The 24,797-nt window shown below is 36.2% G+C and overlaps 3 protein-coding genes and 1 pseudogene across 4 annotated transcripts; all 4 read right to left on the bottom strand.

Annotated features, from left to right (window-relative positions):
* Positions 1-97: 97 nt before the first annotated feature.
* On the bottom strand, positions 98-5,402 carry LOC147513405 (protein SGT1 homolog). Its single transcript, XM_086596447.1, has 10 exons — positions 5,137-5,402; positions 4,555-4,624; positions 4,235-4,359; positions 3,924-4,080; positions 3,696-3,792; positions 3,513-3,578; positions 3,124-3,262; positions 936-1,027; positions 740-844; positions 98-387 (listed from the first exon to the last, which is right to left on the bottom strand). The coding sequence occupies exons 1-10, from the start codon at positions 5,294-5,296 to the stop codon at positions 280-282; spliced, it is 1,119 nt and encodes a 372-aa protein (XP_086452573.1). The 5' UTR covers positions 5,297-5,402; the 3' UTR covers positions 98-279.
* A 5,046-nt stretch (positions 5,403-10,448) lies between these two features.
* Positions 10,449-12,222, bottom strand: LOC147513404 (uncharacterized). The gene is made up of 3 exons (XM_086598914.1): positions 11,127-12,222; positions 10,809-11,032; positions 10,449-10,538 (listed from the first exon to the last, which is right to left on the bottom strand). The coding sequence occupies exons 1-3, from the start codon at positions 12,220-12,222 to the stop codon at positions 10,449-10,451; spliced, it is 1,410 nt and encodes a 469-aa protein (XP_086455040.1).
* A 2,856-nt stretch (positions 12,223-15,078) lies between these two features.
* Positions 15,079-18,425, bottom strand: LOC147513403 (protein IWS1 homolog 1 pseudogene; annotated as a pseudogene). Its single transcript, XR_015215433.1, has 2 exons — positions 17,743-18,425; positions 15,079-17,637 (listed from the first exon to the last, which is right to left on the bottom strand). The product of XR_015215433.1 is annotated as a protein IWS1 homolog 1 pseudogene (transcript).
* Positions 18,426-18,973: 548 nt separating this feature from the next.
* LOC147513402 (G-patch domain-containing protein 1-like) lies at positions 18,974-23,849 on the bottom strand. The gene is made up of 11 exons (XM_086596446.1): positions 23,590-23,849; positions 23,418-23,502; positions 23,275-23,351; positions 23,131-23,173; positions 22,956-23,049; positions 22,802-22,868; positions 22,476-22,587; positions 21,599-21,783; positions 20,312-20,539; positions 20,124-20,240; positions 18,974-19,375 (listed from the first exon to the last, which is right to left on the bottom strand). The coding sequence occupies exons 1-11, from the start codon at positions 23,665-23,667 to the stop codon at positions 19,322-19,324; spliced, it is 1,140 nt and encodes a 379-aa protein (XP_086452572.1). The 5' UTR covers positions 23,668-23,849; the 3' UTR covers positions 18,974-19,321.
* Between the last annotated feature and the right edge of the window lie 948 nt (positions 23,850-24,797).

The following is a 24,797-nucleotide window of genomic DNA, read 5'->3' as shown; positions in this document are numbered from 1 at the left end:
AAGATCTACCAGGAACTTCTTGCAAGGAAGCATAGTCTACCCATTATTTAAATAAACAAAGGTCTGACAATATTATAACCTATATAACGACTAGTACTAGTATAAATGTGTCTTTGTTAAACTCATTCTGCAATCTTAACATAAAACCAGCCTCGCAGTCAAACAGGAGGGACAACTAGTTCAGCCAAAAAATAAACAGAATAACCAAGCTACTAAATTGGACTGATTACAAAAACCAAAACACAAGTAGAGAAAGATGTAGAATGGCCAAAGCAGTTTTCAGTACTCCCATTTCTTCATCTCCATACCATCAGGAGGAGACCCCTCCACTTTCTTTGCTCCCACCTCCTTCCAATTAGTTGAAAGAACTGTTCCATTTGATTCAACCTAAAATGAGGAAGAAGAAAAAATGCAACAAAACCTGAGACCATTACTCGAACAAATACTCAATGACATCTTAGTAACTTAATTTATACAGCAAGCCAACGGATAATGCAATATAGTCATAATAAGGGATTTTGGACGAGAAGACCATTCCAGTGACAAGGTATCTACAATTCACTAAAGCGAATCAACAACCAGGGTTTCAACTGCAGCATTATACAATCAGTACTTATTGGTGGATTTGCAAGTGCACTCTACAGGTCCATAATTTGATTAAGGAAATTGCAGAAACACGGATAAAACTTGCAAAAGAAGAAAATGTGCACACACTAATTAATAATTTTGAGCAACTTACAAATGATTTGCTCATTGCTCGCCGTATATCGTCATCAGAACCTTGGTATATGTCACGGAAAAATTTATTCAAAGCCGCGTCACCATCTAGCTTCTCTTCTTTTTCCTAAAGTTAGATCACCACAGAAGATGTATCACTAAAATGGTACACAACTGCTAAACCGTTAAGGTATTGCAATAACTCAAGCTGACGGTACCTCTTTCTTTACTTGCGCTTCTATCTTATCCCAATTAACACCTCTAGATTTAGATTTTGAAGACGGATATGTAGGTCTCCCGGCTTCACCAGCTGCCAAGTGCGGAAAGCATTAAAACATTTATTAATTTTTGTTAACGAATTATAAAATCACTGTTAAGAAAAATAAACAAGCTCACACAGGAACATGACGCATAAGAAAACACAACCCTGTATGTCATACATGGCGGGCCAAGAGTGGGCATGTGTTATTTTGATCATAAATGTTATTTTTGTTAATTTATTAATTTTTGTTAATGAATTCTAAATTCATTGTTTAAGAAAAATAAACACGCTCACACAGGAACATGACGCATAAGAAAACACAACCCTGTGTGTCATACATGCGGGCCAAGAGTGGGCATGTGTTATTTTGATCATAAATGTTATTTTTCTTTCGACTTTAATTGTTACAATGAAATAACATTAGTATATTACTATATTAGTATATTACAGTGAGGTCAAGTATCTTTCAGCTTCTTTTTCAGATGAAAGATATGAGCCTATGCTTGAATGCCCGCATGTGTGTGAAAATGTGCATATTTGCTTGGATGTGAATGTGTGCGACATCCACATGTCCACACGCAGAGGAGTGTGCGAGCCAGCCAGTATGAGCTAACAATAAGATTCTTTATAGTTCAAATCAAGTGCGACATCAATTGGGAACTTGAGGTATGGGATAGATCTTCATATGCAAGTACAAGTATAATTGTTTGTGATCTGTGAGTACAATCAAAATCATAAAAAAAAAATGATCATATGGGTGCAAGTACGAATGCACACAAACTACGTGACACTATTATAAAATCCACCAATGTGAGGGTGCACGTCCATAAATTGACAGTATGAGGCAGTTTTAAAATCACAAGGTTTAAATTACATAGACCATGAGAACTATATCAGAGGTCCGTACTTTTAAAAGCATACAGACGGAGTACGTGTCTGTACGAGCACCACCATAAATGCTTCTCTGACATTACAGATGGCGTGCATTTATTCCTTACAGATGGTGTATATTTGCAATATGGTAGCACAGCTTCACGTTTTTTAAAGCAATTAGACAGTTTGAGTCTGAGCACTGATATTAATTTAAATATATATATATATATATAGGGGATGGTTATATGAACTCTACTTTATAGTGACTCCAAAGTTGCTCCACTCCTAAAAGTGGACTTGCAAGATGAATTGAGGACTAAATTTTTGTGGAGATATACATCACATGATGAAGAACACCCCCACAAAAAATCAGCTCAATTGAATATATATATGTTGTCAAAAGTTGTACCGAAATTTAAAAAATATGGGCCATTGGATAATCTCATAACATTATAAATGATTTTTGACGAGGTTGTACATTTTCAAATGAGCTGATTTTTTGCTAGGATGATCTCTATTGGGTGGAGAACATCTCCACCAAAAATCAACTTCTAATTCATTGTATTTAGTGGTGGAGTTTTTTTGGAGTCACTTGAAGTGGAGTTCATATAACCATCCCCACATATATATATATATAGGCAATTACTTTTATAGGTAGTAAATTTGCACATATGGTGAAACATGAATCAACTGCACTTCATTTTACTGATTTACCTATGAGCTTCCGCTCCAACTACTGACAGACAGCTCAGCCGGAGGACACTTTTTTTATCTATGTTAGAGGTTTCCAAATGAACTGAAATTTTGGGAAGATAATCATTATGGTGAGTGCTTCATAACCACAAAAAATTAGGTTTGAATTCATTTTGTAGGTGAAGTTTTACGTATGTACTTATTTTAAGTTAACTTAAGTAGCTACTTTTAGAGAAGAATTATATATATATATATATATATATATATATATATATATATATATATATATATATATATATAGTAAATTTGCACATATGGTGAAACATGAATCAACTGCACTTCATTTACTGATTTACCTATGAGCTTTCGGCTCCACCTAGTGACAGACAGCTCAGCCAGAGGACACTTTTAGCATATAAAACTAAAATCATGACAATTAAATTTACCATAAGCTATAAAACATGCGGATTTTAACAAAAATGTATACCAACAAACTGAGATTGCACATTCCAAATGCGTGCATCACAAAATTGGCAAGTTAACTTCTAAGAAAATGAGCAAACAAACATGATACTAACCTGAAGATGTATTTAACTTTTGTGATACTACTTGTTCCTTTGTGAACTCCAAAGATGTCCAGTTGATTGCTTCAGCTTTAGCAAGACGGACTTCAATTTTTGTTGACAAAACTTGATATCTGCAGTTTTCAGGCTTTATCTGCTTGCCATAAAGCCGAACATGAAAAGGGGTGTTATATAGCAATACAGGATACTGCAGAGCAGGTGGTGCAAATATTTGCCAAAAGATGCCAGAGGGGAAAATACCAATGAAGAATATAGATTTCATTGTGTTATAAATAGCAAAAGTTGCCTGAGTCAACTTAAATCCATAACAAGGGGAAATCACTTCCTATGTTACAAGACAGCAACAAAAAGAGTTGACACTAAATCAGCAAACAAAGAGATACCTTTCCAAATAAGCGTGGCTGAAAATGGTACACATCTTCACCAGGGATATCAATTGTAACACTTAGCTGCATTACAAAGGAGGTGGAATTATTTTAAGATCTTTTCCTTGAAATAGGGATGACCTAACAAACGAATGAGCATGATATACATGCACAAAACATAGTTTTTGAATGAAAACGTACAATCTGTTCACCGAAGTCGACAACCACATATTTTGCTGGTACACCCTTCGCAAATACAGTCACAACTACTTCCTCTGGCTTCTGGTAAAATTCATGCCTGCATAACCATATCATTAAGATCAAAATTTTCATATAAGTTCAGAACCATAAAAAGTTCTCTATATTATATAGCCTATAGATAAAACTACACAAGGACAATGATTACGGTAAAATGGGACTATTAAGTACCTAAATTTTGGTTTAGCAGGAGTTGTGACTGTCGCCTGATGGGACAAAGTACTGTTTTCATCACTTTTTCCATCAGCAGAATTGGCTGATACTGAAGGAGATGCAGCAACTGGTGCCACATTGCCCACTGGGTGCTTTGTCAGATCACCAAGTTCCTCTGATTAATCATAAGTTGCAAATTAATCATAAAGATCGATAAAGTGTACATTGAAAAATGAAACATACTAATTATACTCATATGCTGGACAATTAGATTCTTCACCACTATTTAGGTAGAAGGGTAGATAAATAAGATTCCATTCTATAAGTACCTGCAATGCGTTGATCACATTCCTTGATTAAATTGGAGAACCGTGCATCACCAGGTGCCAAGGAAGCACCTGCTTCAAGGGCTGCCTTGGCAGTTTGAAACTCCTCCAGCTTTAAACAGGCAGTCCTTAAAAAAGAAACAAAATCCTTGTAAGATGGAAGTTGTAAACAGGAAAGGTATAAAAGGCAACAATTGAACAATAATATAATAATTAAGAAATCCATATAAGTTTCCAACCATTTGCAAAGTCGCTAATACTTCGTATCTACACAGCATATAGCACATTTATGTTTAAGATGATAAAAGTAAATGTCCTCTCACCCTTTACGTAGGTATGCTTTGGCCATGGAAGTATCCAGCTCAATTGCTCTGTTTGCATCAGAAACTGCCTCTGTTCACATTTACACATGCATTATCAACTAAGAGCATCCCCCCAATCCACAAGAAAAAAATAAAAGGAAATACTTCTGAACAAATAAAAGGAAAAAAACCCAATGCAACAGATACTCACAGTAATAACGTAGGAATTATTTAAACAACGCCCTATGACGGTAAGACCGTAAAACACTATTATATGGCAACTTCTCAATAGAGTATTCTTTTAAATTTCCTAATTAACACAAAAATAAATAAGTTTCTACTGCTTCTAACTGTGCTTTCAATAACAAATTGCAAACCCTAACACAATGAAGTCAGAAATAAAGTCAAGAACACAATGCAAATCATTCTTGATTCCTCTTATTACAACAATACAAAGTGAGAAACATGACATAATTAGGGTTTTTCCCCAAAACAAAACCCTAACTAGTGATAATAATAATAATAAGTTAAAATTTTCCTTGAATAAATTCAAACATCATTAATAAAGAAAACAGATTAGTGATATTAAACCCTAAAAAATACCAGTGAAGTTGGAGAGTTTGATATTGGCTTGAGCACGATCAGCAAATAGATCAGCGTTGTTCCCATCCATATCGATTGCTTGAGAATAAAGGTCAACTGCTAGTTCCAAGTTATCATCCACGAAAGCTTCTTTAGCTTTCTTCTCCATCTCACTCGCCATTTTTGGATTTTTTCTTTTTCTTTTTCTTTTTTAGGAATGACCTCTTTTCTTTGATTGCGGTTAGAGCAAACAGATATTTCTGCTTCTATTTATTTGACCTTTCATCATCTTGACTTCTAGACACTTCTATTATACAGACATACTTGCCTTCGCGCTTCATCCATGTTGGGCTTTTTCTTGGGCCTTCATCCTTTCACCATATCGGACTTTTTCTTGGGCCTTCACCATGTCGGGCTATCCTTTCACATGTCCTTGTCACGCGCGTAAGCACTTTTGTTAGAGTTTAAATCCTATCGACAGGTTCTTCCTTTATTTCTACTAACAAAAGGACAAAGATAAATTGCATGTATTGTTTCGTTCTAAAACGGCTATGCAACAAGACTGTAAATAACCCTTATACAAGCTGTAGCACAGGCTACACCTCTTTTTGGTATGGCCACCTATAAACTACTTCGATCTACTTGTCAAAAGATTGACAAAGTTTGTAGAAATTTCTGGTGGCATGGGCAGGAAGAAAGCAAAAGTATTCACACTATAGGGTGAGATAGTATATGCAAACCTAAGACCTTGAAAGGCCTAGGACTGAGAAAAGCTGGGGACATGAATAAGGCTATGCTTGCAAAGCTGGCCTGAAAAGCTCTTATTGATAACACATCTATATGGGAACAAACCTTCCTAGCTGCCTATGGAAAATCTTGGTTTGATGTTAAAGCTAAACCCCCACCTTGGGCCTCTTGGTTTTGGAAGAGAGTCCATAGGACTGTTAGGGATATCCTACTATGGGTGGTTTAGAGCATTGGCAAAGGGGACAAAATCAATGTCATGAAACAACCTTGGATCCAGCTCAATGAGAAACCCATCAAATTGGTAGAGATGTTACCTAACAGACCAGACCTTGAGAGCCTAAAGGTGGAGGATTTGATGCTTAGGGATGACTCTAGATGGGACAACCATAAGATTGCCAGTTTGTTCCCATCTGAGATAGCTACTCTAATCAACCAAGTGGTTATAAGACCCTCTACTTTGGCAAGTGACTCAGCCAAATGGGGGGGAACCAGAAATAGTAGACTCTCTGTGAAGTCTGCATATTACTTCTTGACTAACTCTGGATGGCAAGGAGGCACATCCTCCTTTAACACCAAAAGCATTAAGACTCTCTGGAAAACTAAAACCGTCGCCTAGTTTCACCGTTCTTATGGAAATCAGATATGGACATTCTCCCAACAGGGATGTATTGACCGTGCATAACCTAAAGGGAGACTATGTATGTCTTCTTTCTTTGGACTAATCAAGAGGACCCAAATCATTTGTTTTTCCAATGTGAATGGATAAAAGTGGTTTGGTTTGCCTCCTCGATTTAGGAGCAAGAGTAGATGAGAGGGTATTCAACACGAGATTGGATGGACGAAGTTTCTAGAGTGGATTAAGAACAAAGAGACAGGATGGCTGAAAGGGTGCGCTTGCTTGTATTCTCCTACAAGAAATATGGGAGATGAGAAATAAAGCAAAGTTTGAGGGTAAAACACCCAATAGAGATGGTCTGCTGCGAAGAGCCCATGCTAAAAGGAGTAGATATAGCAAAGCATTTACAAATGCTCAGGGAGTGAACACACATTCTTTTAACTCTTTCAATTATGTCATAATGAAGACTATATTTCTAATTTCCCCAAATAGAAGAAAATACATTGGTAATTAGATTTGATGTTGCATATTGCAAGTCTACATAAAAAGGTCAGCTGCAGGGATTTGGCTTGAGATAGGGAAGGCAAGCTGGTGAACGCAGCTACACGTAGATTTGAGGCTGGTAGTGCTGAGGAGGCTGAGATGGTGGCAATGGAAGTGGCAGCAAAACTAGCAAGGATCACAGGCAAAACCTCGTTCCTTTTGAAAGAGATCAGTAGGCAAGTTGTTGTACGAGTCTAGAACTCTTGTAACTTAGACGCCTCAAACTGGAAATTAGACTCTATTCGAGTATGATCATGGGCTTATCGACCTTTCACCTTTTGTAAGTTTAACTGGATTAGCGGATGCTCCAATGTTGAAGCTCACTTGGCTAAGTGGGCATCAAACAATCTAATGAGAGCCTACTTGCTCAACATATGTTGCAATGTAGCACTATACTTTTGATGCTATAATATGACATGTTTCTGAAACAAAAAAAAAAAACAACAACAACTGTAAATAATCGAATCATGTTTCTGTTTTAAAACTACAAATAAAGCTCACTTGTTCAAATAGGAAAACACTACTACTCCAGTATGGCTTTTTCTTGGGCCTTCACCATGTCGGGCTATCCTTTCACATGTCCTTGTCAAGCGCGTAAGCACTTTTATTAGAGTTTAAATCCTATCGACAGGTTCTTCTTTTATTTCTACTAACAAAAGGACAAAGATAAAACGGCTATGCAACAAGACTGTAAATAACCCTCCTCATACAAGCTGTAGCATAGGCTACACCTCTTTTTGGTATGGCCACCTACAAACTACTTCGATCTACTTGTCAAAAGATTGACAAAGTTTGTAGAAATTTCTGATGGCATGGGCAGGAAGAAAGCAAAAGTATCCACACCATAGAGTGAGATAGTATATGCAAACCTAAAGCCTTGGGAGGCCTTAGTCTGAGAAAAACTGGAGACATGAATAGGGCTATGCTTGCAAAGTTTGTCTGGAAAGCTCTTATTGATAACACATCTATATGGGCACAAACCTTCCTAACTGCCTATGGGAAATCTTGGTTTAATGTTAAAGCTAAACCCCCACCTTGGGCCTCTTGGTTCTGGAAGGGAGTCCATAGGACTGCTAGGGATATCCTACCAGGGGTGGTTTGGAGCATTGGCAAAGGGGACAAGGTCAATGTTATGAAGCAACCTTGGATCGAGTTCAATGAGAAACCCATCAAACTAGTAGAGATGTTACCTGACAGATCAAACCTTAAGAGCCTAAAAGTGAGGGATTTGATGCTTAGGGATGACTCTAGATGGGACAACCATAAAATTGCCAGTTTATTCCCATCTGATATAGCTACTCTAATCAACCAAGTGGTGATAAGACCCTCTACTTTGGCAAGTGACTCAGCCAAATGGGGGGAACCAGAAATGGTAGACTCTCTGTGAAGTCTGCATATTACTTCTTGACTAACTCTGGATGGCAAGGAGGCACATCCTCCTTTAACATCAACAGCATCAAGACTCTCTAGAAAACTAAACTACTAACTAGTACTCAACTGTTCTTATGGAAGCTGTATATGGACATTCTCCCAACAGGGATATACTGACCAGGCATAACCTAAAGGGAGACTATGTATGTCCTCTTTGCTGGACTGTCTGTTTTTCAAATGTGAATGGATAAAAGTGGTTTGGTTTGCCTCTAATTTGGGAGCAAGAGTGGATGAGAGGGTTGCTCTGAACACCAGAGATTGGATGAACGAGTTTCTAGAGTTGACTAAGAACAAGGACCCTGGGATGGCTGAAAAGGGTCTGCTTGCTTGTATTCTCCTACAATAAATATGGGAGATGAGAAATAAAGCAAAGTTTGAAGGTAAAACACCCAATAGAGATGGTCTTCTGCGAAGGGCCTATGCTAAGAGGAGTAGATACAGCAAAACATTTACAGATGCTCAGGGAGTGAACACACATCTTTTTAACTCTTCTGAATTATGTCATAATGAGGACTAGATTTCTAATTTCCCCCAAATAGAAGAAAACACATTGGTAATTAAATTTGATGTTACATACTGCAAGTCTACGCGAAAGGCTGCTGCAAGGGCTTTGGCTTGGGATAGAGAAGGCAAGCTGGTGGAGGCATCTACACGTAGATTTGAGGCTGGTAGTGCTGAGGAGGCTGAGATGGTGGCAATGGAAGTGGCAGCAAAACTAGCAAGGATCACAGGCAAAACCTCGTTCCTTTTTGAAGGAGACTGTAGGCAAGTTGTACAAAGTCTACAGAACTCCTGTAACTTAGACGCTTTCAACTGGAAATTAGACTCTATTCGGTGTACAATCATGGGTTTATATCAGCCTTTCACTTTTTGTAAGTTTAACTGGATTAGCAGAGACTCCAATGTTGAAACTCACGACTTGGCTAAGTGGGCATCCTGCTGCTTGAACACATGTTGCAATGTAGCACTATACCTTTGATGTTATAACTAGCCATTAAGCCCGACCTATGGTCGGGCCTGCTACCTTGATAGATGAATATATGGTTGAATAAATTTTTTAAATATGTATGTATTTTATGAAATTCATTAAGAACTTTTAGTTCAAAACGTTAAGTTGTGATGGAAGAAGAATCAATAAATTAGAACGATTTATCAATATGGTTGAATAAATTTTCTAAATATGTATGTATTTTATGAAAGGCCTTAAGAACTTTTAGTTCAAAACGTTAAGTTGTGATGGAAGAAGAATCAACGAATTACAACGATTTTTTTATTATTAATTGAACTATTATTTATCTACTATTTACGTGTATCAAATTGAAGTTGTAAAGCATGAAGAAAAAATGTGATTTCATCTTTGCAAGTGTTTGGTCAGAGTATTATTTATTAATAAGTTTTTGTTCATGTATAAACTTGCACTGGAGTTTCTAGTAATAATTGACAGTTGTCCCGGTGCAATTTGCCACCACTCCAATAATTGCGCAATTTCTTTGTTCAACGGAATTTCACTCCCGCAATTTAATTGTAAGTGCCACTATAGTACTTAAAGAATCACAACCATAAAATTAACAATGCCGGAACTGTTGGGCATTTACGGCACAAAACACCCAATAATATTTTCTTCGAACAAATTGCCATTCATGATAAAGTTCAGTGATTTATCTCTCCGTTTTGGATGGGAAGAAAGGGTTATTTTATGCGACGAATTGTTTATGCATTTATACTTTTGAAGAGTCGCAAGTTTTCCAAGGTGTTTTCCAACGTTAGCAAGTGAGCATTCTTTTCATCATCTACACGCAATATGGTTGGAAAGATTTCAAAATAGTTAGTTTGCATATACGCTCTTTAAAACCAAAGATAATACAACTACCACCTTCCCTTTCTTTGGAATAAGTAGCACAACGTTTTGACCATTAGTATAGCTCCCAGTCATAGAAAACTTTTCAACATCTTTTTGAATTTTAGATTGAATCTCAATAATCAGAACATAGACAATTCAATCTCCAGCACTTCGTTCAGATGCAACAATATCATTTACAATTTTACCTTCAAAATAGTAACAGTTAGTATGTGTGTTCTCCCCTGTCTAAATATAGGATGTTAAAACACATAAATTTACATTTTACAGTTAATAGCAAACATGAATTCCACATTTATGAATAAATTATTAACTATTGTTTCACATTTTGTAGGTTTTTCCTCTACGTCAATTTATAGTCTTACTGGACATTATCTATTCTATAAAAAAAAAAAAAAAAGGTATGTGATTATAACCTGCAATGACTCTGCTGAAATGATTTCCATAATGCAATCTTTTCATAATGCACTCCAACTTCATTTTGAATACTCGACACACAACGTCAGGAACATCATTAGGCAATAGTCCAGGGTCTTTTTGTAGATAACTAAGAATTTCATTCCAATTTGGATTGCAAGTCACAGTAATAAAAAGATCAGGTGGTCCTGCCCATCTACATATGGCAATAGCATCTTGGTAGGTCTGTATCATGTATCTAGGGCCTCCTGTAAATGTTGATGGAAGGATCAAACGTTTACCAATTGATGCTGCTGTAGTATCACCTGTGTTTATTTTAAAACGGGTTATTGATAGATTAAAACAAATTATAAGCTAATGGAAATAAAATTTAAAAATTAAATAATATTACTTATATACCTGCGACCACTGCATCCATCACATTGCTGTATAAATCAGCCCTAATTTCTTCTTGGTGTGTCCGATACCAACACATTCTTTGATCTTCTATACATGTATAACCATCAACAATGACTGTTTGACGTAAACGTCCACCTATCCAGAGTAGGCGACTTTCTAGTGTCCTTCTTTGCAGTCTAAAAGCCCAATATTGTCTCATACTAACCGTATCTCTTTTATGATCATCTATATTAAAAACTCTTTCATTTTCCTCACTATTAGGAAATCTTCTATAAGGAATCCTAGGTCTATAACCATCTTCACCACGGGGAAACATTAAAGGATATTGCAAAGCCATGAATTTAGGATGCAATTCATTTATTCTCTCCAAACCTCCTCTAGTTTCAACAATTATGTCCCTAAAATCATTAACATTAAACCCATCCCCTTCAATTAAAGCTGCAACTTCATTGCTAGTTGGCAGATTGTATTGTCTTCCATCACTCTGCCGAGAATTAATAAGTCTTAGGCGGACATCAATCATTTCATCTTCTTTAAAAGACTGTACAACTTTATTGTATTGATCAAACATTTTGATCAATCCATCAACAATTGCAGGATCAGGAAGTTCATTATATTCATTGAATATTTGCATCCTATTATTCAATTCATTTTGAGTATCGTATACATATAACTGGGCAAATTGAGGAGGCTTATTTTCGAATGGAAGAAGAGACCCAATTTTATGATGATTTTGCCCACTTATTCTGAAATCAAAAGGACCTCCTCCATCATTGATAGTCTTATCTATCTTCCTCCCCTCTGAAGTAAATTGAAACATGGAGTTGTATGTCCGTATATATCTTCTAAATTTAGTAGATCTTATTCCTCCTTGCAAGTCTAAGAGTTTATTAAGAAACTCAGGAGCAGTCTCAAATAGTGGAAGTTGAACTTTTCCTTCTCCACAACATATAGAGAATGTTGGAACAGATGATTTTCCTTTGTTATTTCTTTCTTCTTCCCAAAGAATTGCTCCACAGTACATACACTCTTCAGTTGGTGGTCCAAAGTCATGAACTCCTAAAATATAAAAAGTAGTTGTGAATTTGGCAAACATTTTGAATAAAATATCAAAATTGAAGAAGAAAACACATACCATCATTGTTAGTATACTTGCTTAGATCACAATGAATTTTTTTTTGCTTTTGCAAATGTTTATTCCTTTCACTGATATTTGTGATTTGAGATATTGAAGTCATTATACGGCGCATAGCATCTGTAAGATTCAAAGTACCTATTTGGCCTGTGTAATAAAAAATATGAAATTTCAAAAACTCTAATTAATCCTCAACGGAATATAAAATACAATTTTACCTTTATTTGAATGCAAGTTGTTTTCCTTGGATGCCAACAAACGATTACGTTTCTTTAAAGCCAACAAACGACTTCGATTAAGGCGAGCTATTTTAGCAGTCTGTTCCTTTGTAGATTCAACATTGACTGTTTGAGAATTTTACCAAAAAAGGGTCAACTTTAGCCATTTCTTGTGGAAAGGAGATTAAAATTGTTGTGTCATTATAAAATCAGTAAGTTCATACCAGTACTATTGCTTAAATGATTGCTCTGTTGCTCATTTAATTCCTGTCTGTGTATCAATTCCTCTGTAATAAAGGCATAAAGAAAAATATAGATATCAGTTACTTACATCTATACAATATCTTAAAATCAAATGAGAGTATAAAACGGTATTTTTTTATTTCTCAAGTTACATACCAGTGTGACTTTGATATTCCATTAGCTGTGGATGTTTTCTTCTATGCTCTTTTAACACTTTTTCTCTATGGTTGCTCTTTGTATTTGCAGACATCATAATTCTTCTATGACGCATAAGGTTAGAACCTTCAATATATTCGCATAAGGTTAGACCCTTCAATATATTATTTTGTTAGAATATTTATCAAGTGTGTAAAATAAAAATTAACACTTCGTACCATTATTCTTTTTCAGTGCAAGAATACATCGTCTATTGTACCGAGCGATTCTGGAGGTATATATTTTTTCGTCATCCATAAGGTAAACCTGAACAACTCTTCCTCTCTTTGGCTAAAGCTTTAACTCTTCTTATAGCTGCTGCTCTTATTCACTGCAGCTAATAATGATTTAGAAATTGTCTTCTTGGATAGCACTCCTTTGGGCCGTATAGGAAGTGCATTTGCATCGGAGTTGGGAACAATGTAGGTTTTGGAGCAGACTGATACATTGAGAGTTCTTGGTACTGACCCAGTAGATTACTTTGTTATGCCGAGAGTGATTGCTTGTTGTGTTGCTTTGCCGATTTTGACGCTGATTTGTTTTAAGTTTGGGTTGGCTTCCAGTGCCCTTCTTCCAGTGCCCTTCTTGCTGATTTTATGGTGTTAGTATAAATATTATATTGGAAGCCTTAGGATATAATCAGTGCTATGATTAAGTTGCAGGTGTTTGGGGGAATTATTTATATTGACAGCTGTGCTTGGGGTGTTAAAACTCTTGGAGGTGCTAAGGGCGTTGGGGAGTTTACTACTTCGGCAGGCAATTTGTTTACCGTAAGATATGTGACACTGAAGAGGATCTTGAGCGGCAGAAAAAACAGTTTGCTTACAGATTTTGTTAGTGTTGTGTTACCTTTAAACTTTTAATTGTATAGGATTTGCAATTGTGTAAGAACTGAGTTAGCTTTAGAGTTTTAATTGTATAAGACTTCTTAAATTTATCCTTGGACATTTGAGTTGTAGTAATTTATTAGGTTATTTACTTATTTGAATAAAGAGTGTGAAACAAAATCAAATTCCTAGTTTCATCAAGATAAAACATGATCCTATTCTTAGATCCTATATAATAGCTCTGTTCATGTTTGTGCTAGCTCGTGTTAAGATTTCACTGCAAAATGAAATCTTAACACGATATAGGTGCAATTTTGTACGTCACCGAAGATTGAACATCAAAACCTAATTGTGTTCAATCCACACCACCTTTTTTTTTGTATGTTCACTGTATGAGTGTCTAATACTCCAACAGAAGGAATCTGAGGAGTTGTAGAAATATAAAACACTCAGAGCTACACTTGAAAAAAAAAATCAATAGTGAAGTCAAGGAAGGGCACAATTTTGCTGAAGGTTGTTTACAGCTGAGGTAAAGGAGTAAATCGAAATTGATATGCACGAAATAGGGTTAGATTCTCGAAGAAAAAAGTGTGATCTTAAAACTTTGTGGTTGTGCTCACTTTCGCCACTCCCATAGACTGCAGATACGTAGTGTGCGGTTGAGACCTTACTACCATAATCTAAAATACGAATATACATGCCAGAGCCATGCTGAAGTGACATACTCATGTGCATATGGTGCAGGGTGTGCTGAAGCTGCACCAATGTTTGTTGCAAAATGTTTCTATGGGTAAAGACTGAGAGCAATATAGGGTGGGATCCGGAAAAGAAAACAGTTGACCTCTTGTATATGAGTTCACCTTTTTGTGTGCTATATGATGTGTATGAGACTTCATTTCTGATTTTTAATGTCTAAATGAAAATTTTAAGTAGTTCGCTGCTGCAGAAAACCTCTGAGTTTACTTTAATAGGTAACTGTTGAAAGCAGACTTCAGTATTGATAGACAGTTTTAGGTTTGTTTGTTGCTAGTAAATATTATCTAGCTGCCGTGTATCTGGACATTCACTGTCTGTAAGCTGAAGGTCATATGTGTCTCATCTTGCTTCTCCAGGTCTTGTCCCCAGAAATGAGCTTAGCCACAGTTCGAGCTTATATATGGAAGAAACCCGATGATTTGGTTCTCAGTTACAGAGTGGTACAGAGCAGATAATACTTTGGAGGACTGTGGAGGTATGCACCACTTCGCTGATCCTATTAGATATATATATATCTAAATCAGTTCTAGTGTTGATCTGAACCTGTTCAAAGATATTAAATATATATAAAACTTGGCTGAAGACAAATTTAAGTTGATAAAACATAACTGTATATAAATTGATCCAATGAAGGTTGCTTACAACATTTTTTCCCAGCATGATCAAAAAGTACAGATTTCCTAAATTGCCTAATTAGATGCAAAGCAAGCTGTGCCGACCTTCAACGCTGAGATTCATAGCTTGGAGCGGCCTTTTGTTTTTAGCTTTCAAATTCTGCAGCTTCTTACCCACTCTGAGGCGCATCTAGTCATGGACCATTTGTGCTGCCCTTGCTCAAAATTCTGCTGGGTTTATCTTGGATTCAGGACGCTCAACAAAGTCCAGTGGCAATGCTTCTGGCCTCACAACGCATTGCGTTGAGGAAGGTTGGCTAGATTTTCGCCTTTGCTGGAAATTAGCCAAGCCAAAATCATCATCTTTGTATTCCAATCTAGCAGGTCCGGTTGCTGGTCTTTTCGCTGGCTTCTTGTAGAGTAGTCTTTCCTCATTATCATCATGTATCGTGTCATCATACCGTGTACTATTACAGAATATGAACCGACTCCACTTGTAAACCAGATTCCGCGCAAGCATTTTGTTTCCAGTACTCTCTTCGTTATACTTGGAGAGAAACATAATAACCTTGCCAATACCACTTTTCCTCAGTTCCTCCCTTTTATGGGATTCCTCTAGACCTATTGGATAATCAGATAATATCTCCAGTATCGCAGTTCAGATGGCGATGTTGGGTAGACTTCCATCGGGTAAGGGTTCAAGCCAATATTTTAGAAGCGCCAACACTCCATGACCTAAGAACTCAAGTTGGTACTGTTTCTTTGAAAGAACTTGCTTTAGTAGTGGTAGCTTCATAAGTTTATTCACAGCAAGCATCGACTTTCTGTTCAATTCTCCATCTTCTTCGACTGTAAGTTCAAGCTCGGCCATCACTTTCTCCACCCACAAAGCTATCTCCCCAGCCGTCTTCTCAACTTTTTTTTTGTTTCTTACCCATGTTAAATAGATCCTTTATTTCTTCATCCTCTTCTTTACCTCTTTTTCTATGATCAATGGAACCCCCTTCACAGCCTTTTCCCTTGTTTGACGACGGTTTCACACGCTCATAAACATCCTTAACCGAACCATTTTCTTCTTGAGGATTACCATTGTTCACACTCTTCTTCCCAAGTTTTAATCTCACTATAAGCCGTTTGGTGGTGGAAGTTGGAGTTGTCTCACCCATTTGCAAACCCCCCAAAGTTTTTGCTTCTGCGTATTCCACGTTTACAACTGCAAATACCTACTTACTCTTCCTGTTTAAGGATTCATGCTGGACACCTATTATATATATATTAGCTACATTGCTAAACACAAAAGTGGCGTGTGTGTGTATAACATAAACAGATAAAACTCCACTCACCATAACTCCTTCAGCAGCATCAACAACCAAAACCGCACCATCAGCAAGTCGTAAAGCAGCAGTCATCTCATCCGAGAAATTAACATGACCAGGAGTATCCATAACATTACACAAATAAGACTTAGCATTACTATCTTCCAAAAGCAAAGACACAGGCACAACCTTAATGGAAATTCTCCTCTCTTGTTCATCAATCCTAGTATCAGTATACCTCATATGTTTCTCACTATTCGAATCAAACGTAGATATATATATGATGTGTCTGTTCAACTAACATATCCATAAACAAATTCGTCCCATGTTGTAAATGACCCACTAAAGCCACATTCCTAACTAAAGTAGGATTCTCCATTAAACCAAACAAAAACTATGTGGAAACATACGTGGAAACATCTTTAACCCCAACTTCAAACTTAACATTTCTAACGGGTTTAATAATTGGTACTTCTAATGGTAATTCATCTCCATCCATAACTAATGTTTCGACATCCTCACCATATACTTCTGCAGCTGTTGGGTAATATTTTTTGTCCTCAGCTAGTACTATCTGGTTATCCATATCCACTTCATTTGACGCCATAATCCACCCGTTCTAAGCGGGCTCTTCGTCGTCATGGTCTGTCGCTTCGGTGGACTTTGGGGAAATGTCGTTGTCTTCATCATCATTGTCCACATCATCACTTTCTTGATCTGATTCTATTTCTGGTCCTATGTAGTTACCAAACTCATCATACAAACTATCATCCATGTCCTCAAATCTGAAGAAACAAACAAAAAATAACAGTTAAATGAAGTGAATGTAAAAAAAGGGATTTGTTTTTTAGACAATGTTGTAGTGTGCTGACCTCGATGAAATAAAACGCGGAAAGAGATGAAAAGATTACCTGTTGACTGCGAGAGAGTGAGCGAGACAGAGAAGAATGTTTTAACCTTTTAAGGAGCTCATCCCTCGGGTCCCTATCCGAACGGCACCCTCACATGTGCGTGTTTGAGACAGAGAGATGGATCATGGAAATAAATAAATATAAACATAATAGCATTGCAAAGCAAAATTATCTCATCAAGTGAAAGTGGAATTTCTATGGGTATAAAGATAAAGACAAACCAAAATCTGTGGACACCATGCCACTTTTAATATCTTTCCACAGTATTCTTCTTTACATCCTCCCACGATCCATCTCTAAGCAATGAATAATGTTAGGTACCATCTTTCTAGTATATGCCAAGTATAAACTTCTTCAGATAACTTAAATTGACAGAATTATAGCAAAATTGTACTAAATACCAAATATAGCTCAAATCCGAAGAAGCTGAAAGAAGGTAAATCAAGGAAACACTTCGAGCCTTGGTTCAAAGCAAAAGCCGGTGAATAGCTGAAGGGGAAACTTCTTGCTAACAGGGCACTTCTGTGACCATTTCCACTGCACCCACCATTACCAGCTTATCCTTGAGGTTCATTAGACGACCGCAGGTAAGAGAGAAAGGCACAGGAATATAAGTGCGCATCAATGAATCAGGGCAATACCAGTTATAAGGCACATGAACTTTTTTCACCTTCAATAATGCTTTCATACTTTCGCCAAGAGTAGTAGAAGGAAGCTTCTTCAAAAGTGCTCGCTGTTGGACTTGCAGTTCCTAAAAGCATGCTTCAAAGTCTTCAACTTTTTTCACCTTCAATAATGCTTTCATACTTCAAAAGTGCTCGCTGTTGGACTTGCAGTTCCTAAAAAGCATGCTTCAAAGTCATTAAGAACACTTCAGAGGAGGATATTCTGAGAAAGGCGTCATCTTGAGAGAGTTTGAATTAATGTTTCTAGTGTTTCTGGACTTGAAGATGAAGATGAGCTGCTTTACCGACATATTCACCCGTAGATGATTCTGCTTTATAGACTTTATATTGATGAAGATCAACGACACTCCAAGACTGATTTCTTCGTCGAGTAACTACTTAAAAGTCGCATTCTTCTTCGTCGCATTCTTCTTCATCGCTTGATCTTTGTATTTGTGGTAGCAAAAATTTGAAGGAAATTGATGCTGAAAGAGTTTTGCTTTAGAGGTATTTGCGTCGTCTTGAGAGAATTTGAAGAGATGTTTTTTTTCATTTTTTGAGAGTTCAATTATTTTGGAAGAAGAATAAGAGAGAGAGTTTGAAAGTATAGAGATAGATTTTTAACTATTTTGGACTATGAACAATTGAAATAGGGCGTAGAATTCATTTTTTTATATAAAATCTGATGTGTCAGTATGAGAGAAAAAAAAAGGGCTGACGTGGGTCACTGGGAGCATTCTCAACTACTCAGTATTAATGGTCTTTGATATGGTATGTTTCTACCGAAAACAAAAAAACAAAAAAAAACAAGACTGTAAATAATCGAATCATGTTTCTGTTTTAAAACTACAAATAAAGCTCACTTGTTCAAATAGAAAAAAACTACTACTCCAGTATCAAACTGCACTGTGGGCAAAACACTACTGCTGTGGCGCCATATCTTAGACTGAGTGGTCGGGCCTTCAAATTGATGCAATTACCTTAAATCCATTATTTTCCTTCAAAGATGAACCATGCAATGATATTTGTTCATAGCACAAAATACTCAACCAGGTAAGTAAATTTCAAATATAACTAATATAGGACTGCATACACGCTCGTGCAGAAACACTGAGAGATTACACTCCAAATCATGAATCTAGTTCACCAACTTTAGATAATATAGACCAAGCAATTATACGATTAAATATGAATCTCCATGGTGATGTACAAGCCGCCGTTGAGACTTCCTGCATGTCCCAAATAATCTTTAGAATATCTTCTATGTTGAAACCTCTTTCCTATAGGCTCCTACAAAATTTTTGGTCCGCTTCAATTAGGACAAACTGACCATCTTCCCCTCCACTTTGAACGTCTTGCTGCCTCCTAGCTGCACAGATAGAACAAGCAAAACATGTGAGAAGAATCACTTTTTCGTAGTGCTAACGACCTATTCAACCATTGCTGGGCCCAGTCATACACAAATTTAGAAAATTAAAATTAGGTGTGAACGTTGGATTGTATAAATTGGTCATGAACTATAAGTTTCAATAGTTACCTGTCATCTGTACATATAATTAGTTTTTATCAAACATTCCTTCTATAAGGTTCAAAATAAGGATAACATTACATGAATAACCTGTAGACTCAGAGTAGATCATTACTGTAAAAACCTATATAGTACACTACAAGTATGTAAAGTTCTAGTGATCCACCAAACTTTTGAACTGTTCTTTTACCCACATGTTATCACCAATAACGAAGAAAATCCTAAAAATCCCTCCCCCAAACTTTCAATCTCAACTGTATCGTACCTTTCTCTTTCTCTCCAACCTTTCAGTTTCCCCGACAATACTGACCTAATATTTATTAATACTTATGCATGTATGAGGGTTCAGCATATGTTCCCAATAGAAAGGCAGGCTTCATTAAAGGAAAGAAGGACAGCAGTGTAAAACACATAGCAATAAGAAAAATAAAATAAAATTGTGGAGACGTTTGTACACAAAATTTATTGAGATCAAGCAAGTGAAGCAACTGAAGAGAGAAACGAAGGAAAGAATTGCTACATATGAACTTCAAAATGATAGATATAAACTCCAGCATTTCTTCCAAATATTCATTAAATCCTACAATACCTTGTGCTTCAAGTATGAAAGTGAATCCCGTTTCGAAGAGAAGTTGGAAAACAAAGACGGTGAATGTTCCTCAATAAGTTCTTTAAGTTGCTTCAGCATCAGTGATTTGTTAGGAACCTGTCCATTAAGCAGTAAGTGGTTAAAAGCCATTTCCAACACTCAAAGCAGTCTCAAGTTTAGAGAACTACCTGTCGAAGAAGCTGCTTGCATAGCCTTTTAAACTTCAATCTCGATTTGTCTGTTTTCTCCATATATTGAACCTCACTGCACTTACTTTTAGGAGAGGGCTCAACAACTGCAGAACCATCATCTTCACTGTCACTGAAAGAGGTTTTCTTTCCCTTCCAGTCGCACCCAGCTATTTTTTTGGGCTTATTCCTGATGCCTAGTCCTTGCTTACCAGTTGTGGCCTTATCCTGGATTATTACATAAAAAGCATTATCAACAACAACTATAAATCTTCTGTATCCGAGTTGATTAACTTGTTTTATATTTTATACTTGATGTTTGATTTACAACTTTATTTCCACAATCATATTATATTGATAAGAGACAAAGGTTTTCCTTCGTACCATCTTCTTTTACTATTCTTGAAAAAAATTCATTGATAAATCTCGTATAAAAACCTTCCAGATAATATTGGGCATAACTGCATAACGACTGTCGATCAAGATCATCTTGGTTTACGCAAACTCCTACCATACTCCACACCATCTTTTTGAACACTGACTCAAACAATAGACTAAATAAGGATATTACAACAATATAGCCCTTGTGTGGAGTAAATGGATCAGCTGCACATGGTATCCCATAACACATGACTAACATCTATATGTTCCGTTCAAATTATTACAGCCCATATATCATGACACGAATATATTAAGCGGGTTCCAAGGTCTCTCGTTCTTATGACCTTATTTATTGCATGGAGGAGTCAGCATACAATCGCCAGAAGAAGTCTTTCCATGCCAATCAAATTATTGCACCCAAGGAGTAGGATATCGAAGTGGGAAAGGGAGTGACACAAGGATCATAAAATCCCCAGGCAGAACAAACTTATTGAAGACGTGTGCAGATTCAAATGATACTTATTAGTTAATCTAATATGTAGATTAGACACAATCCTTTTATCTATGAGTTTATTTGGACCCAATAACATTCCAAGTTTTCAATTATTTGTTATAACTTTATCAAAATTTATATACACTATAACTCTTTCTAGTTTCAAACCAGCTCCTCGGCGTCGTACACTCAACCCCTCCTCCAGAAACTCCACTTCACTCATCTTTCTCTGTACAATTTCTGTGAGCATGCTTCAGGCTTAAATTACATACAAACAAATCCCTTTCCAAAGATCAAGGTACCAAAAAATGAACTCTCTACCAGATCAGCCATGGTAAATTCTCTAGTACATAGCATTCAAAAGATTGTAAAGGTCCACATATCATATTATTTTCTACAGAAGGACCGCATACCTGGACAAGATTGTAAAGGTCCTCTTGATCTTTTTCGAAAAATGCAGTCCTCTTGTCAGATTGGTCTGCTGCTTCAGAACTTTGCAGAAGCTTCTTTGCAGCAGATTGTGCTCCGAGAAAACCACCAGAGACAAAGCCATATTTATGACCCCACCATTGAACCAAGTCATCATTAGCTGTATTTCCTGCGGTAGAGGACAGAAGTTTCAATAAAAAAAAAATCTTTAGTTTCTAGGGAGCAACTTGTGAGCACCAGTGGCAGAACAGATAATATGGATAGAAGATATGTTAAATGGATATTTAAGGAGAGTTAGATTGCTTGAAACAATGGCTCGCTAAGTATGAACAAAAAATTTCTGACACAACTGGCAACTCAGTTTTTATTAGTATAATTATATGCTTATTGGTAGAACTAAACCCTTGAATCCACTAATCAATGACCTTGGCTCCGACCCCCAAAGCCTTGACCAATGAAGAAACTCACTCTATAGCGCCTTTTCTTTTTTCTTTTTATCTTTTTTTTTAAGTATTGTATAATAGAATACCATAATATCATATGAATATGCTGTGTTGAAGAGAGAAGATCAAAACTGTTATGCAAAAGTCCCAATGTAGTAGTTGATCACCTTTTCTCTTTTTTTCAGCATGAAAACCAAATTATTAGTTAATACATAAGCAATAACAAACAGTAGATCGAGGAGATATGGGGCCTTACGTAGAAATCCAAAGAAGAAAACCAATTAATAATGGCGATGAAAAACAAACAACTCAAGGGCATCGTGTCTAACAATATCTCTTTGTCAATCAAGCAAACCCAAAAGAGAACAATAAAGATTCCATACTAACAGTTTCTTTCCCAAATGTAAATAACAGTTACCTTCAGCAGAGGAGTTAAGAGACTCAGTAGCAAGAGTCTCAAGTATGGTTGTTGATTCCAATTCTTCAGCTTGATCAATACCTGTGTCCATATCTTCCTTAACTTTTGTGACCTGAAATTTCCATAAATTCCAATATATAACTAAAAGTTATATGAACCCCTTTGTAAGGTTAATGACCAATATTATTATGAGCTTTGAAAAGATAATCATAATTCTCCAATATCAGTTCAACATTAACAAACAAAATCCAATCATTTATACTTTATCAATAGCACGGATTGACCATGATTTTGCAAGAAAACACTTGAGAAGATTACAAACTTACGAGAATTCCCTCAAGATCCTTTGAAGAATACCCAGTGACAAGCTTCCCTCTCTCTCTTTTTTGGTATCTGATAAGAAAAACAACACGGAAATAAAAAACATACTCCATTAAGATATGAAGCAAAGTAACACAAGTACGAAGAAATAATTCATACCTCCCCCTTGCTCGAGTGACTTTAACTTCTTTTTCCTGAATTTGTACACTTGTATCATTTTCTACTTTTACTTCAGAATCATCTTTCTTAACAACTATATCAATACAAAACACAATTTTCCATCAGAATTTTTTTTTATTGTATAAACTAATTTTAAGTAGTTTATCACATTTACCTTTGTCGTCATTGTCTTCGTCATCATCACGGTCAGCTACTTGCTACCAATTTCAATAAGCAACATATTAGTGACAATGTATAAATATAAGGTTTTATAACTTAAAAGTATCATTTTAAGCTAAATGAAATGAGAAAAAATTACCACTTTCAATCGTTTGAGAATGTTATCGAATTGGGATGTATCAAATGCCCAATTATTAACCTTTTCCAAACCAACACCTGAAATATTAAACAACAAGCATTAAAAAAAGGAGGGCGATATTGAATGAGGAAGGAAAAGAGTACCGGTGGTGTCTTGTTTGTGTTTCACACGAAGATGGCCTTTGATTCCTTGTTTGTCTTTGCCCAGACCCTCACCTTCTTCCCAACCCTATTATAATAATAATAATAATAATAATAATTAAATTAATTAATTTACACATAAAAAGTCACAAAGAAGTAAGGAAGTGAGTCAGACCATTTGTTTCATCAGACGGAACGCGGCTGAGCCTCTAGCGACACCGACATAGCAGAGTGGAGCTTCTGGTGCTGCCATCACTTCTTCTTCAACAATCACTCTCTCTTTTTAGTAAATTTGATTGCGCAGACACTGTCTTTTTTTTTTTTAGTAAATTTGATTGACAAGAGAGTCGAGGGTTTAGAGAGGGTACAGCTCTTTTTCATTTTGTGTGCTGTTTAATGGAGAAGAGAGAATGAAAATTTGCAAATATTTCGTGAAATTTTAATATATCGAGAATAGTCAAAATAATTTTATTTTTTCTTTCCGTTAAAACACTACTTGTCAAAAACGCTAGTTCAGAACTTCAGATACTCAGATACATGATAATATCCATTCTACCAAAAAAAACTGGTGAAATCAGTGATTACTTAAAAAATCATAAAATTCTGGCAACATGTAATTACAAAATTCTCTAATAAATCCATTTGCAACCTCTTTTGTTACTCTAAATGATTTTGATAACAATTTAGCCAGTATCTCATATCTCATTCATTGCTGACATGTATATTAATTTTGTTCTCCTCCAATATCTTAACAAAAGCCAATTAATTGATCATGAATAACTTAGACATTTATAGTGTAAACCCAAAATAAATTTTGATTGGGTAATCCCAAATTTTATAGGAAGGTCTATTAATTAACTAATGTACAACTGCATCTGTAAAAAAAAAAACACACACACACAACAACTACTGGATCATAAATGATATGTGAATCACTGAACATGTCAAATTTCATAAAAAAAATTTGTTAACGCATACAATATGAACCTGTCATGCAATGTTTGTTTGAGTAAAATTGGCTGACCATGAATGGTACACAATAATTAGTCATAAGAACCTTTGAAACGCATTCTATTTGTTGCGTTGGCGTGGTTGATGTATTTTGAAGAGAGAAGGAGAAGTTAGGCTTAAGGGTTAAGCCTAGAGTTTGCCTTGCGTTAAGGAGTTGGGCTTAAATAAACCAAAAGAAATTTACAAGTCTGTACAAGCTGAAACATAAAGTCACTTGTTGAAGAATGCTTAACAATAATCTCGTTAAATATATAGAGATAATAGTGTTGCTGAGCCTACAGATTACAGTAGGAGGTGCTTCCCGTTTTTTGAGCAATTGACTCTCAGAACGAAGAACCTGAAGCTAAGTGTAGTAGCTCCATTAGTACCATT

The sequence above is a fragment of the Coptis chinensis genome, chromosome 3 (genome assembly GCF_015680905.1).
Source record: "Coptis chinensis isolate HL-2020 chromosome 3, ASM1568090v1, whole genome shotgun sequence".
Classification (NCBI taxonomy): domain Eukaryota; kingdom Viridiplantae; phylum Streptophyta; class Magnoliopsida; order Ranunculales; family Ranunculaceae; genus Coptis; species Coptis chinensis.
The sequence above is the reverse complement of the archived record's forward strand: the minus strand, read 5'-3'. Positions and strand labels throughout refer to the sequence as shown.